General features: G+C 45.9%; 1 protein-coding gene across 1 annotated transcript; it reads left to right on the forward strand.

Annotated features, from left to right (window-relative positions):
- The first annotated feature begins 240 nt into the window (after positions 1-240).
- Positions 241-10589, forward strand: TMEM35A (transmembrane protein 35A). Its single transcript, XM_068249703.1, has 2 exons — positions 241-428; positions 9851-10589. Exons 1-2 carry the CDS (start codon positions 309-311, stop codon positions 10214-10216), a joined length of 486 nt encoding a protein of 161 aa, XP_068105804.1. The 5' UTR covers positions 241-308; the 3' UTR covers positions 10217-10589.
- The last annotated feature ends 4036 nt before the right edge of the window (positions 10590-14625 follow it).

The raw sequence follows: 14625 nt of genomic DNA on the forward strand, positions 1-14625 counted from the left end.
GAAATTAACATAGTGCATTCAGCAGTTCAAGTCTCACTGTTACAGCATACTAATTTCATAGATACAGATTCTAGGCAATTTTAGACATTTATGTATTGCTAATAAAATTTTAGCAAACTGGTAATTCAGCTTAACTGATCAACTATGGGGAAATAATGCAATGTGAGGTTGAAGCCTTTAGGACCATGTAGATTCCAGAGTATTCATCTGGCGCAGGCGCAGCCTTGTCATTACAGAGGCAGTCTACTGACAACAGCTGACATTTACTAAGCTTGAACAGTCAATAGGAGAAGGCTTGCAGCATCTCCATGGCTTCTCCTCGCACAATAACCATCATTTCCCTTTCAATGGCTCTTGGTATTTTTTTCATTTTCATGGGAACAATTAAACTGACCCCCAGGCTCAGTAAGGATGCATACAACGAGATGGTAAGAAGCAATAGATGTGTGAAAAAGCTACAAAATGTGAACTAAATGAGTAGAAACAGAAAAATTATGAAGGGTATTGTTGTATTTTGAAAAAGAACCTTGTCAATAATTGTCACATTATTATTATTTTTTATAAATCAACCTCTGTAGTGCTAAAACAGAAATTACCGGTAGGTTGTGTGAATCACACATATGCATAAATGTGTCTGAGAATGAAAGATCATGTAGTAAAGCATGTTCAGCAATAATAATAAATACTAGACAGAGTGCTGCCCTTAAGAGCTTACACTATAATATGCAATACATTTTATATGCATCACCTTAACACTATTGCTGCTGGATTGGCCTTTTTCTCCTGTGTCATAATTTGTTCTTGTCCATGCAGTTTTATAATTTGAAACCTATGTTACTTATGTTTCTCCCTGTCTTCTGAATTGCTAGATGTATGAAGAATGATTAATAATGAGAATGATGATAATAATAATAAGAAGAACCCTTACAGGTACAATTATGTCAGTCTAAAGCGTTTGTTTTTACTTTGTCTTAGTAGGCTTGCCTTTCTAAGGAGTTTCTGGGGCAATAATTTTTAGAATTTCCTAGGATGCATTCACAGTGGGGTGTTGCGGCGCGTCATAGCAGCCGCTTTGTAATGCAGCTTGCCACGCTGCAATGCACCACCTATGCGATGTACACTGTGTGGTGGGTGCGTTGTGGTACAGCGGAATGTGGCATGGTAACACAATGCATGAAGTGCGTTACCACAAAACGCGCATGATAACGATTACAGTAGAGCATACATTTAACTCACTGTAGGCTCCACTGTATGCGACGCAACGTGCAGATTACGTGATGTGCTGCTTTCCCGATCTGTTGCTTGATTCATAAAGTTTAGTTATTTTTCACCTTGAGGTGTACAAGAGCTTGTTTAACCTCTTGAGGACCGCAGTGTTAAACCCCCCCAAAGACCAGGCCATTTTTTACTTAATTGACCACTGCAGCTTTAAGGCATAGCTGCAGGGTCGCACAACTCAGCACACAAGTGATTCCTCACCAACAGAGCTTCCTGTTGGTGGGGTCTGATTCCCCCCCCCCCCCACACACACACACACACACACACACACAATGTTTATTTTTTTATGACAAATATTTACATTATTTTTCTGTAATAAATTTTGCTATTTATCTATTTATTTTTCTAAAATCCCTCCCTCCCCCCAGCCAGCCAATCCTGGCGACCAGCTGGAATATGCTTCTGCCGATGAGAGCAGAGAGGTTCGTTTTTTCCACAAACGCAAACTCGGGGGCTGCAGCATTTTTTTCGATTTCTGAGACGTTTCTGCCTCAATGTTAAGTATAGGAAAGTGGAAAACTGCTCTGAAAAATGCTAGATCAGGGCGGTTTTCCAGGCGTTTTTGTTACAGAAGCTGTTCAGTAACAGCTTTACTGTAACAATATTTGTAATCTGCTACACAAAAACGCTCCAAAAAACTCTAGGCATGTTTAGAAAACGTCTCTAAACATGCCTAGAATCGCTCTGAAATCTGCTTCAAAAACTTCTAGCGTTTTGCAGATCTGCTAGTGGTTTTTGGTGTGCACTGGGCTAACTAACCCTTAGGCCCAGTTCACATTGGCAAAGTCCGCAAATGGAACGGACGATTAAGGGTCCATTGTTAATCAATGGACCCGTGCGCACTCGTCCGTTCCTCCAGATGCGGTCCGGAATTTTCCAACATGCTCCAATTTTCCGGACCAGTCCTCCGTCCATCGCCGCCGGACTGGAACCGGACAAGAAATCCAGCACAACAGCAACTGAGGGGAAACAGAAGTGCACAACACACTTTCGGGTGAAAGCCGGACGTCCTACCTGTGGGGTTCTCTATGGTGCAGGCGACCATGTGGATGTACCTAGCGCCGGACAGCCCCCAGCCTCTCCACAGCCACCCCAGAACACAGCGAAGGACGGAAGGACCCGACCATCCAGACGCAGGGCCCCGTGGGACGAGGAGGATGATGTCCACAAAGCAGGCTCTCCCCAAGAAGGACTCCAGCGCTTTTCCAGACCTTCCAGGCCCCTCTTTGAAAATGGAAACGAATCCAAGACGCATGAAGAACGGAAGAAGATCCGGATGAAAACTGAACGTGACCTGACCGGATCCTGATGGCCTCCTGATGGCGAACGGATGTTCTCAGAACGGACTGAACCGGAACGGACCTGTGCCACCGGTAAGTATTTCATCAAAACGCAAGTGTGAACCGGGCCTTAGGCTGGATCCACACTATAAGTGCTTTTGTTAGCGATTGTGCTTGATTAGCGCTTGCTGAGTGCTTGTTAAAAAATCGCTCCCGTTCACTTTCATTAAAATCACGGTAAAAATAGCTGTGAAAAAACGTAAAAAACGTACGCGATCGTGATGATTTGTAAGTGATTCTTGCCGCGATTTTAATGAAAGTGAATGGGAGTGTTTTTTTTTTTTTTTTTAATATGCGCTCAGCAAGCGCTAATCAAACTCAAGTGCTCACAAAAGCACTTACAGTGTGGATCCGGCCTTACAAACACATCACCTCTATCAGTGTAATGCATACATAGCTGATAGATGTGATGCAATACAATACTAACAAGCTTGAGAAAGAACAGCTGTTCCATGTCTTTTAGGCCTTGTTCACACTTGCAAATGCAGAGGGCTGTGTGATCGGAGAGCAATATGCGTGACTGCATGCCATCTGTGCTGCCGTGCATTGTGCTGCTGATCCCATTCATTACAGTGCATGGGTCAGCGTTGTGCTTTGCCGAAAAATGCATGCAGCAGTGCAATAAAGCATTACACTGCTGTGCAGTGCATCTAGTCTGAACATCAGACTGTGCAGTCTATGCACTGATGTGAATGTATAGTGTGAATGAGGCCTCACCCTTTAAAAATAAAAGAGGATATTTATGAAGTGGATGGGGCCGGTAATAAATAAAACGGTTATGGCAACTTTCTCTTCAGTAATGCTACTTTCACAGTAGGACGTTGCGTTTGATGCAACGTTAAGGTGGCACAGCGCGGCCCTAACGCAACGCATTTACAGTTTCACAGTGCGACGTTAAAGTCGCACGTTATAAAAAATGGATGGAAAGAAAACAGCGCATGCGGAACATTTTAAAAAAGAAAAAACATTACTGAGCATGTGCAACACAAGTAATACAGCTGATTCATTGCTAAACGCACAGCATGCAGCACTTTCTAATAACGCTACACGTTACACACTAACGCAACGTGTGCACTGTGAATGTCGCACAGACTTTGCATTGCCGTGCGTTACTTTGCGTTATGTTTTATAACGTGCAACTTTAACGTCGCACTGTTAGAGAGGCTTACATTTACCTCACCCCACTGCAGCCTAAGTCTAAGGGGGAAATCACACTTCCCATGTAGCGGTACGCTGCAACGGAAGTACCCTATCTAACGCGCTTCTATACCTATGATACCGGCGATCTGTGTTGGACCGGAAATCTTGGAAGTCTGTGGCGATGCAAGAGTATTTAAAAAACCCACTGCAGTTTTCAGCATTGCGCGTGCTTGAAAGTGTAATTTAACAATACGCTTCTGTGCACATCATCGATTGCCCAACAGGAAGTGAGTGTCACTTCTTGGCCGATGCCAGATGGGGATAACGTGGTAATCCCCGAAGGTCTGTTTTTGGCAGTGCAGTGGGTGCAGCGCACTGCACTGCCAATTTGCAGTGTGAAGCTGATCTTTGTAAAATGTAAGAATGCAAATCACGGTGAGGTAAGATTTTACTACAGCAGTTTTTCTCAATGTTTTATTGGTATGTAGCCCTTTTAAAACCCTGTACTCACCAAGTACCCCCTAGCATAGTAAACATTATCACAAGTACCTCTTGACAAATGTATATTTATCATAGTACATGATAATTGGTTCTAAACAGTTTCCAAGCATTTACTATTGCTTTAATTACTAATTGAAATACTAATACTAATTTAAATACTAATTTGGTGTTGTTTAACCACTTCACCCCATAGGGGGTTTTACCCTAATGGACAAGAGCAATTTTCACCTGTCATTGCTCCTCCCTTTTATTCACCAATAACTTTATTACTACTTATCACAACAAAATTATCTATACATTGTTTTTTTTTCACCATCAATTAGGCTTTCTGTGGGTAGTCCGCCCACATCCAAGGTATTGCCAGATCCTGCAACTTCCACCTCCGCAACATCTCCAAGATCCGCTCCTACCTGTCCCCTGACACCACTAAACTCCTTATCCACGCCCTTGTCATCTCCCGCCTAGACTACTGCAATTCTCTTTTATCTGGCCTCCCATCTAACCTTACTGACCCACTTAAATTGGTAATGAATGCGGCAGCCAGACTGATACATTCTCACTTCTCACCGCAGCGCCTCTACAACTCCGCTCTGTAAAGCACTACACTGGCTCCCCATTAGCTTTAGGATCAATTTCAAAATCCTGTGCTTTGCCTACAAATCAGTGCACAAGACCTGCCCAACCTACATCTCTGATCTGGTCCACAGGCACATACCAGCCCGCCCCCTCCGATCCTCCAATGACCTGCGCCTAGTCGCACCACGCATAACTCAGTCACACGCACGATTGCAGGAATTTCACCAGGGCCGCCCCTACTCTCTGGAACTCTCTCCCACCAGCCGTCAGACTCGCCCCCACCTTTAATTCCTTCAAACAAGCTCTCAAGACTCACCTCTTCACGCTCGCATACCCCCCTACACCAGCACCATAATATGTTCTGTTAGACCCCCTCTTAAAAGACGCACCTATTGTCTCCACCCCACCCTTTAGATTGTAAGCCTCCGGCAGGGCCCTCCTCCCTAACGTATCCAGCTTGATTATGCAATCTTACTCGCAACCACCCCTCTTGTAGACTCGAACAGTCTCTATTTTGACCTATGACACTGTATTGTTATCAAATCATTTGCATGATCTTGTTTTGTTGTGAGTTTCCAAATGTTCTACCTGTATGTTAACCCATTTATCTATTGTGCAGCGCTGCGTAAGATGTTGGCGCTTTAGAAATACAATAAATAATAATAATAATAGTACATTTTGCAAATAATTTTTTTTTATCCTGCATTGTAATTCTCAGTTTTCAGCCATTATAGTTTTAAAATAAAACGTTCTCCTGTGGATAAAACCCACACATTCTATTTGCCCAGTTGTCCCAATTATTCAACTGTTTAAAAATGATGTCCCTATCACAATGTATGGCGACAATATATTATTTGTAAATATAGGTGTTATTTTTCTGTTTTTTTTGTTGTTTTTTTTGTCTGGTCCAAAATTACAAGCCCCTATGTAGTAAAGTAATAGTAATATTCCCACATAAACTATAGATTTAAAAAGCTGAGGCAGGGGGGGGGGGAGGGGGGGCTTTGGAAGTGTTATTTATTTTATTAATATGTATTAAGTGTATGCGTATGTATGTGCCTGTATGTGTGATTTTACTTTTTGGCCACTAGATGGCGGTAGTGAACACTCTCCTGTTTTATTGGAAGTGTTCCTTTTTTTTTTTTTTAATACATTTTACTTAACTATGACTGTTTCCTGTTTTGTGAATGGACATGGCCACTGGTCGGGGTCACGTCCATTCATTCCAGGCATTGCGATTGGGTATAGGACCGCTCGGTCCTCTTCCCCAATCACAGATCGCGGTGTCCCGACGGTTAACGGCAGCGGCGTCCACACACATGCAGAGAGGCGGCGGGAGCGAGCGACTAATCATTTTCTAAAACTCTAAATTAGTTATTCTTGGCTAAGTATATCAAGCCCGTGTACCCCCTGGAAACATCAAAAGTACCCCATGGAGTACGCATACCACACGTTGAGAACTTAGGTACTACAGTATAATCTCATTATAGTAATGTAACGATTGGTGTCAGCAACCAGAGAGAATCTGATTCTTGGCGATCTGCAGTATCCCCAAGAATACAGATATACCTGATTATTGAGGATCTGCAGAATCGCCAATAATCCAAGTATAACTAACCTCTAGACACCTGAAGCGTGTAAGTGTTTGGTGTAACAGTAGGAATTGGACCACCGGGGTAGCAGGTGGTCCAATAAGTAGAGAAAGACTCAGTCAAGGGCTCCCGGAGGGGGAGTCCCTGACTGGTTTTGCAGCAAGGCCCCCTCTGAGGAGCAGGAGACCCCTGCAGGAGGACTGAGCACCCAACGGGTGGGTGACAGCCAGAAAGGTCGGGCAGGCCGGGTCGGCAACACACAGGCAGATAAAGTGAAGAGACAGGAGACTGATTCGGTAACCAGGGACAGGCAGGGTTGGCAACAGTAGATCAGATGTGTGAAGGTACCGAATCAGAAAGCAGAAGAGAAGTCAGGAGAGCTACAATTCATAAACAGATATCCAATAATGCCTAGTCTAGAGTGTGAGGTCCGTGGTCCCACACCTAGGAACTGGTCTAAGGAATAACACAGATGATATACAGTATTCCTAGTCTGGGGTGTGAGGTCCGTGGTCTTTACACCCTGGAACTGGTCTAAGGAATAACACAGATGATATACAGTATTCCTAGTCTGGGGTGTGAGGTCCGTGGTCTCAACACCCTGGAACTATGCTAGAGAATAACACAGATAATAATACAGTGAACTGGCTAAGTGTGGATTCCCAGGTCCGCCTGGTTCCACCACACTGAAGGATCTGACTAAGGTCTGAGTGCTAACACATAGGTATTCGCAACGCCAGACAACTAGCAACTGAACAGCAAGAGATATATATAGCAAGGCGCTCCACAGCGCCGCCCAGCTCCCGTCAACCAATCACCTGCTGAGCTGGGATCAGCTGACCGCCTCGATCAGCTGACCCTTCTCCTATTGGCATAAAGAGCCTGTCTTGCGGCGCGCGTGCGTAGCTCTCCATCTGTGTGCACTACTAGGTCCAGACAAACCAGACGCATGTTGCTGCGGGTTTGTCCGCAATCCATCACAAGTAAACTATGATCTAATAAACATTTGGGTATAGTAAACTAAGATCCTGGTCAAGCACCATTTTAAGTATATGGGAGTAACACCTGGTATAGTAATCCCTGATATAATGAAACTTCTGTTAAAGTAAACTTCTTTTTTTTTTTGCCCCCTGCAGTATTCTGTTTCTGGCTATAGTGGAAAGTGAGCAGGCACATGCGTCATACGTCAGACAGAGGCCCATGAGCCATGGTTGGTGGGCAGCCTGTCTGCTTGCCATCTACTGTCTGATTACTGAGAGAATTACCTGTCATCAGTGACTTGTTTGTGCATGGCTGCAATGCTACAGTACCATCCAGCCTGCACAGAAATGTGGACAGAGGAGCACATTTTCAGTACTGTGGGGTCTATTCACAAAGCATTACCGCATTCGGTAATGCTGAAAACAGCTGATTTTACCAATCACCTTCACACATTACAATTCACTAAACCTATTACACCACTAAAAATTAGAGTCACCAACTAGTGAGGTAAAGAAATGTCAAGAACTTGCAATTCACAAAGCATTCAGTTTACCAGCAAACATGTTCTGTATTTTTATCCAGCTCGCAGCATCTGTAACTTGCTCTCTCCATGCTGTCTCTTGACAGACAGCCTTTGGGAAGAGCCAGGCAGCCAAAAGGTAGAACCACACAGCCCTGCTTCTCAGCTATTTGAAGCAAAGGAGTATCGGGCAGGACTTTCACTGTATCAGAGCAGAGGGAGGTGACTTTTGGGGGGGCTTCTTTGCATCCCTTTAGATATGAAAAATTGTATTATGGCATGCAGAAGAGTTCACCCTGGTAGCTGCAGCACATCTAAAGGGATGACTGGAATGCACAGGACAGAAAACCTCAGAGTGATACATGTAGCTCCCTGCCTGCCCGCTGCACTGCTACACGCTGGTAAGTGACTCTTACCGAGCAGGGCTTAATGAATTGAGGCATGTTTGTGAATTTGGAAAATACCGAATGAGGTATTTTACTGAACAAATTGATTTTACCGAACTGCCGTTTGTGAATAGAGCCCTGTATCTACTGTACATTAACTGGTGAGACCTGTGCTTCCTGAGAAAGCTGTTGCATGACAATCCCTTCATATTGCATTTTGGAACTTCCAATTATTGACTGAACTAAGATACAGTACTATAGTATACTGCTCGATTCTGACAATTTCTGATATATTATTATTAATGATTTATATATTTCAGAATCTTCCGTGGCGCTGATATATAGTAAACGTCTGCTATAGCAAACCACTTTTCCCATTCCCTTGAGGTTCACTACAAGTGGATTATATTATAATGGCAAACATTAACTAACTTACTGGTATTTATAAATAAATATTGTAAAAATAAGCAATTCTGCTCATTAATTTGTATGCAGTAAAGTTCTTCTTTATGTAACAACATGTCCCCAAATAAGAGAATTAATAAGCCAAGTGTTGCCCAGAAAATATAATGAAGCAGGCATATGCCCCCAGATAGCCATGTGTATTAGAATAATAGGTATCCATAGGGATAAGTTGCGTAATATGTTGGCGCTTTATAAATACAATAAATAAATAATAATAAATAAGTTCTTGGAATTGGAACAGTTCAGAGTTTTGATTTTCATGTCAGAATTTGGCAGTACTTAGTAAGAACGTGAAAATCGGAATTGCTCTGTTGTGAGTGCTGTCTTCCGTTTTTCCATTGAAAACAATAACGATAACTTCTGTGGTTAATAACAAAACTCCTTTACAAGCTATTGTCCCCAAATTTGCCACTTAAGTTAACCTCCCTGCCGGTTATCCCGAGCTCAGCTCGGGGTAACCTGCCGCGGAGGATTCCTCAGGCCCTGCTGGGCCGATTTGCATAATTTTTTTTTGTTACACGCAGCTAGCACTTTGCTAGCTGCGTGTTACTTACGATCGCCGCCGCTCCGCGCCGATTCGCCGCAACCCGCTGCATCAGAGGGTGCCCCCCCGAGACCCGTGCGCTGCCTGGCCAATCAGTGCCAGGCAGCGTCGAGGGGTGGTTCGGGACTCCCTCTGACGTCACGACGTCGGTGACGTCATCGCGCCCGTCGCCATGGCGACGGGGGAAGCCCTCCTGGAAATCCCGTTCAGAACGGGATTTCCGGATGGGTATATGCGCCGGCGGCGATCGGCGCATTCGGGGGGACGCCGCAGGGAGGGGGGAAGCATGTAGCTAGCGCTAGGCTAGCTACATGCTAAAAAAAAAAAATAATGCCAAAAAACACCCTCCCTGCCGTGCGCAGCAATTTTCTATAACGGCAGGGAGGTTAAGGAGATTAGTATTAACATGCAGTTTTTTTTTAGAAAATTAATTTCAAAGTTCCACAGGAAAAATGTGTTAAAGCCTTCAGTTTAAAAAATGTATTCAGATCCATGATAGCTAAATTGTATATTCATTTTTTCTCTAGAGACGTGCATACAAAAGTTATATGAAAGCTCTCCCAGGCCTTAAGAAAATTGGAATGTCTTCAGTCATTATGCGGAAGACCATTGGATCCTTGGAGCTTGCTTGTGGAATTGTTCTCACTTTGGTGCCAGGACGTCCAAGAGATGTAGCCAACTTTATCCTTCTTCTTCTAGTCCTTATTGTCCTTTTCTTCCACCAGCTTGTTGGCGACCCACTAAAACGATATGCACATGCTCTGGTTTTTGGCATTCTGCTCACTTGTCGCTTGCTTGTTACACGACAGCCAGAAGAGGACAATCATGAGAAAAAAAAACTTGAAGGAAATCCCGCTCATTCTCAAGACCCCAACAAAATTAAGATGGCTTAATCCATATGAAGATTGTTTATTTTTAAATTTTGCTAAGGGTCACTCAGTATTTAACATTTTCAATTACTGTAAGTTTTTTTCATTGTAAAGAAAATACATGTATAATATATAATTAGTGTTTAAGATTTTTATGCTTACTAGTTGAATAAGAGAAAACACTTCAGTTTACACAAGAAATACCTCAAACATATTTGGAAAAGGAATAGATGGGAGTTCAGCAATATGCATCTGTAATCATGAATGGTTTGAATGCACATCACACATTTTGAATTTACTTTCATTGTTTTATGTATACCTTAGATTTCAAGCCATACTTGTGTAAAAAACACAAATGTTCCACCACATATGCAGGAATTAAATATTTGTATCCTGAACCAAATATTTATGAACCAAAGTTTTTTATTAAAACTGAATAATTTTGCCAGAACTAGCTTATGTATTTCACCAAATGCAAAATCCATTAAAACTGTATTTAGAATTTGGAAGGACAGCAATGTCAGTAAGGCCCGATTCATACTAGAGTGTTTTGCCGGCGATTTCGTCAAAACGCTCAAGCGCTAGCGCTTTTTAAATTTATTATTAAGCGCTAGTGCAATAATAACCTATGGGCCCGTTCTCAGTTGGACGATTTGCGTTAATCTTCGGCCATTAACGCAAATCGCCCCCCAAAAAATGGTATCCTGCACCATTTTCAGGCGATTTCCCGGCGATCGCGTTTAGTGCTATTGAAGCGCTAATCGCAATCGTGGAAAATCGCCCCAAGTGTGAATGGCGTTAATCGCCAAAAAACACCAGACAAAAACGCTAGCGTTTTGTAAGTGTGAATGGGGCCTAAGGCCCCGTTTACGCTTAATCAGTTGGTACGTTTTATTTTTCCTTCTCCATAGCAGTGCATTGTGAAAAAGATTTCAGTTAAAACGCGTTAAGTGTGAACTGTGCCATAGGAAACATTGGCATTACTTTGAAAATCAGTTGTTCTATCAGTTATAACTGAGGGCAACTAATTAACTGTAAATGGGGCCTAAGGCCAGTTATGCAAATTCTTTCTTAACAGGGTGGTGAATTTAGGTTAAACCTGATGGGAACTATCTCTAGTTCAGACACAGACCCTCCTCTGTGTAGATGGAAGTTCAGGATCAGGGTTGCTCATCACAAGCTCCTGATCATGGCTATCCCGTGATCACGAGCCTTTTTACCCAATCATGGGGTCGAAATCTTCTAGTAGACTAGTAGTTCACTCACTGTCACTGACCGTCTGTGTATGTATAGTGAAGTGAGCTACTCAGTACATTAGTGTAGTATATTTGTCCGTTAGAAAAAAAAAAACATTTACATTTGTCCAATTGTTATCAGTCACCACTACGCACATCCTTAATTAAAAAAACAAAAACATCAGGGTTTCCCCCTTTCCATTTTTTTAATTTTTCTTGTTGTTTAATAAATGTATTGTGCAATGTCTGCCAGGGCCAGAGGCAGCAGGAGAGGCAGCGCCATTGCTGCCACCGGCAGGTCTGCGTCTGGTCCATTGCCAGCTACGGGGCGCAGAGAGGCGCAGTGTTTTGTGCCCATCTTTGGCCAGTGTCGACGGGCCATTCAGGAGAAGCAGGCAGAGTCTGTTGTGGAGCTAATAGAGCCGCAGTCCTCTGGTTCCACACAGACTTCCACTGTGACCAGCACTTCTGTGAGCAGCATTCAGCAGATGTCCCCTGCTGGAGGTCATGTCGACCCCAGCGGCCAGCCAGCCCTCACTGGACGTAAGCTCGCTACTCTTAAGTCCAGCCTCCGCGAGCACTTTGAGGGCTGTTGTGCAGGAGATTGTGGGTCCTGTCGGCCAGGAGGAGGCTCTGGAAGTGAAGGAGTCAGAGCCAGGGGATGTTGCGGCTGAAGAGGTGGTTGAGGGGTCAGAGGAGCCGTTTTGGGAGGAGGAGTTTGATGAGGTGGTGGACTGTCCCTATGTGCCACCACAGTTCTCCCCCCAAGGCAGCTCGGAGGAGAAGGCTGTGGCAGAGAGGTGCAGCATGGCGGCAAGGGACAGGGCCAATAGTGGGCATGGAAGAGAGGAGCCACAGCCTGCTGCTTCAGGACCACCGGGCAACTACAAACCAGAGGGAGACAGGCACCAGCTTACAGCCAAAGGGAGGTGTTCACATCCCCAATATGGAAATGTTTCTATATCTTCACCCTGTATGCAAGCTTTGCAGTTTGCAATATCTGCAAAGCTCCTTTGAGCAGAGGTTTAGAATACATCCAAGATGGGTACCTCAAGCCTCCAAACCCACTTGCGGACCCATCACTGTGCACAATTTGGGGTGTTTCAGAGGATGAAGGATGCTGCCAGTGGTAAGAGCAGCCTTCAGCAGCAGCAGCATCCCGCCTCCCTGCTCATCCAGCAGCAGCAGGAGTGGGTAAATGCACTGTTCCACCCAGTGCGCCCTAAAGCAGAGTTCCCCAACCCTGTCCTCGAGGCCCACCAACAGTACATGTTTTGCAGAAAACCACAAAAATATACAGGTGGGGTAATTAGTGTCTCAGCAGAGCTGATTAACTCCCTCTGTGGCTTTATACAAAACATGCAGTGTTGGTGGGCTTTGAGGACAGGGTTGGGGAACACTACCCTAAAGAAATCCTGCCGCCATTGAGACTGGTGAGGGCAGCCAGTCCTCGGTGGCCTCCTCAGTTTCCCGTGCAAGCAAGTGGCAGAACCTGTTCAGCGATGCCTTTCTGGGTGTGACCAAGGCTCTTCCTCCCGGCCATCGGCGCATCCGGATGCTGAACGGGTTGCTTGCCCGAACTATGTGCTCTCAGCTCCTGCCATACTCCCTTGTGCAGGAGGGGAGTGACATGCGTGCGCTCCTGCAGTATGGGATCCCGGAGTGGCGTATCCACAGCTGCCACTACTTCTCCCGCACGGCGATTCCAGCACTGCACGAGTTTGTGGTGGCAAATGTGGCCCGTTTGCTCGATCACACCATCACCATGGACTCATGGAGCAGCCGGTTTGGGACAGACCGCTACCTGTCCTTCAAAGCGCACTGGGTCAGCTTGGTGGAAGGAAGTGAGGCCGCAAGTGGCACAGCAGTTGCAGCATCCCAGTGGGTGGTGCCACCCCGCGGGGTCAGGGGAGATGCAGCAGGCTCTTCTGATCCAGTTCCCTCCTCTGGCCCACCTGCCAAGCAGCCCTGCCTCAGCAGCAGCGTGAAGCCCCACTGATGCCAAGCGCTGCTGGAGATGACCAGCCTTGGGAAGGAAAAGCTGATGGCCGCCAACATTCTAGCCACCCTCTGGGACCAGGAGCCGAGGTGGCAGACCCCCAGAGTCGGATTAGTAGTGTCCGCAAATGGGGCAAACCTGCTGGCCACCCTCCACAGGGAAGACTTGATCCATGTCACCTGTTTGGCCCACGTCCTGAATCTAGTGGTGCAGCGGTTCCTGCGCACGTACCCAGGGATGGAGGATCTGCTGGAAGCGGTGCGGTGAATTGTTCGCCACTTCCGCCGCTCTGCCACTGCCTCAGCGATACTGGTCGACTTGCAGCAACGCGAGGGCTTGCCACAACACGGTCTCGTCATCAATGTGCCAACTCGTTGGAACTCCACCCTGGTGATGTTGGAGCGGCTGTGCCAGCACAGGGGGGCTGTCACCCGCTACGTTGTTGATGAAAATGTCTCTGGCACCACACACCTCCATGTAATTTCAAATGCAGATTGGGGGCAGATGCGGCAGGTGTGCCTGGTGTTGGCTTCATTCCTGCAGGGAATCAATATGGTGAGCTGGGAGCGGGCATCCGTTTGCGAGTGGGTGCCCCCGAGGGTGATCCAGATGCGGGAGAGGGAGGACATCTGGATCACCATGATCCATTCCTGGACCCACGGCTGAAGGGCAAGTGGATCAATTCATGCAATGTGGAGACTCAGAGTGTCAAACAAGGGAGTTGCAGTTGGTCCTTGTTCGCAGACTGGAGGAAGCCGTCCCCCAGCCTTCCACCCCCCCTGCCCCGCCAACACAGTAGCCGGTGCCTGTGGCCAGCAGCAGCAGCTGCCCAGGAGATCTGCTGAGTCTGACTAGGCAACTCTACACGGTAAAGCTGCCTAGAGAGGAGGTGCCATCAGCAGCATCCTCTAGTCAGCACCAGACTACATGTGGTCCTTCAGCGGGCTTGACACAGAGGCCCCCATGGAGTACTGGGTCAAGAGGATAGAGATCTGGAGGGAGCTTGCGCAGTACGCCCTGGAAGTTCTGTCCTGCCCCCCTTTCAGTGTGCTGTCAGACAGATGCTACAGTGCAGCCGGGGGCATGGTCACAGAGAAGCGCTCTTGTCTGTCCACCCAGTCTTTGGACAAACTCACTTTCCTGAAGATGAACCAGGCTTGGGTTGAAGGCGATTTCCTGGCCCCTGCTGGTGGTGAGAG

Source organism: Hyperolius riggenbachi, chromosome 8 (assembly GCF_040937935.1).
Source record: "Hyperolius riggenbachi isolate aHypRig1 chromosome 8, aHypRig1.pri, whole genome shotgun sequence".
Taxonomy (NCBI): Eukaryota; Metazoa; Chordata; class Amphibia; order Anura; family Hyperoliidae; genus Hyperolius; species Hyperolius riggenbachi.

Excerpts from the sequence above, each read along its gene's own strand:
- TMEM35A (XM_068249703.1), top strand. The coding sequence starts at position 309 with ATGGCTTCTCCTCGCACAATAACCATCATTTCCCTTTCAATGGCTCTT. Across the intron at positions 429-9,850 it reads AGGATGCATACAACGAGATG|AGACGTGCATACAAAAGTTA; the intron begins GTAAGAAGCAAT and ends TTTTTTCTCTAG.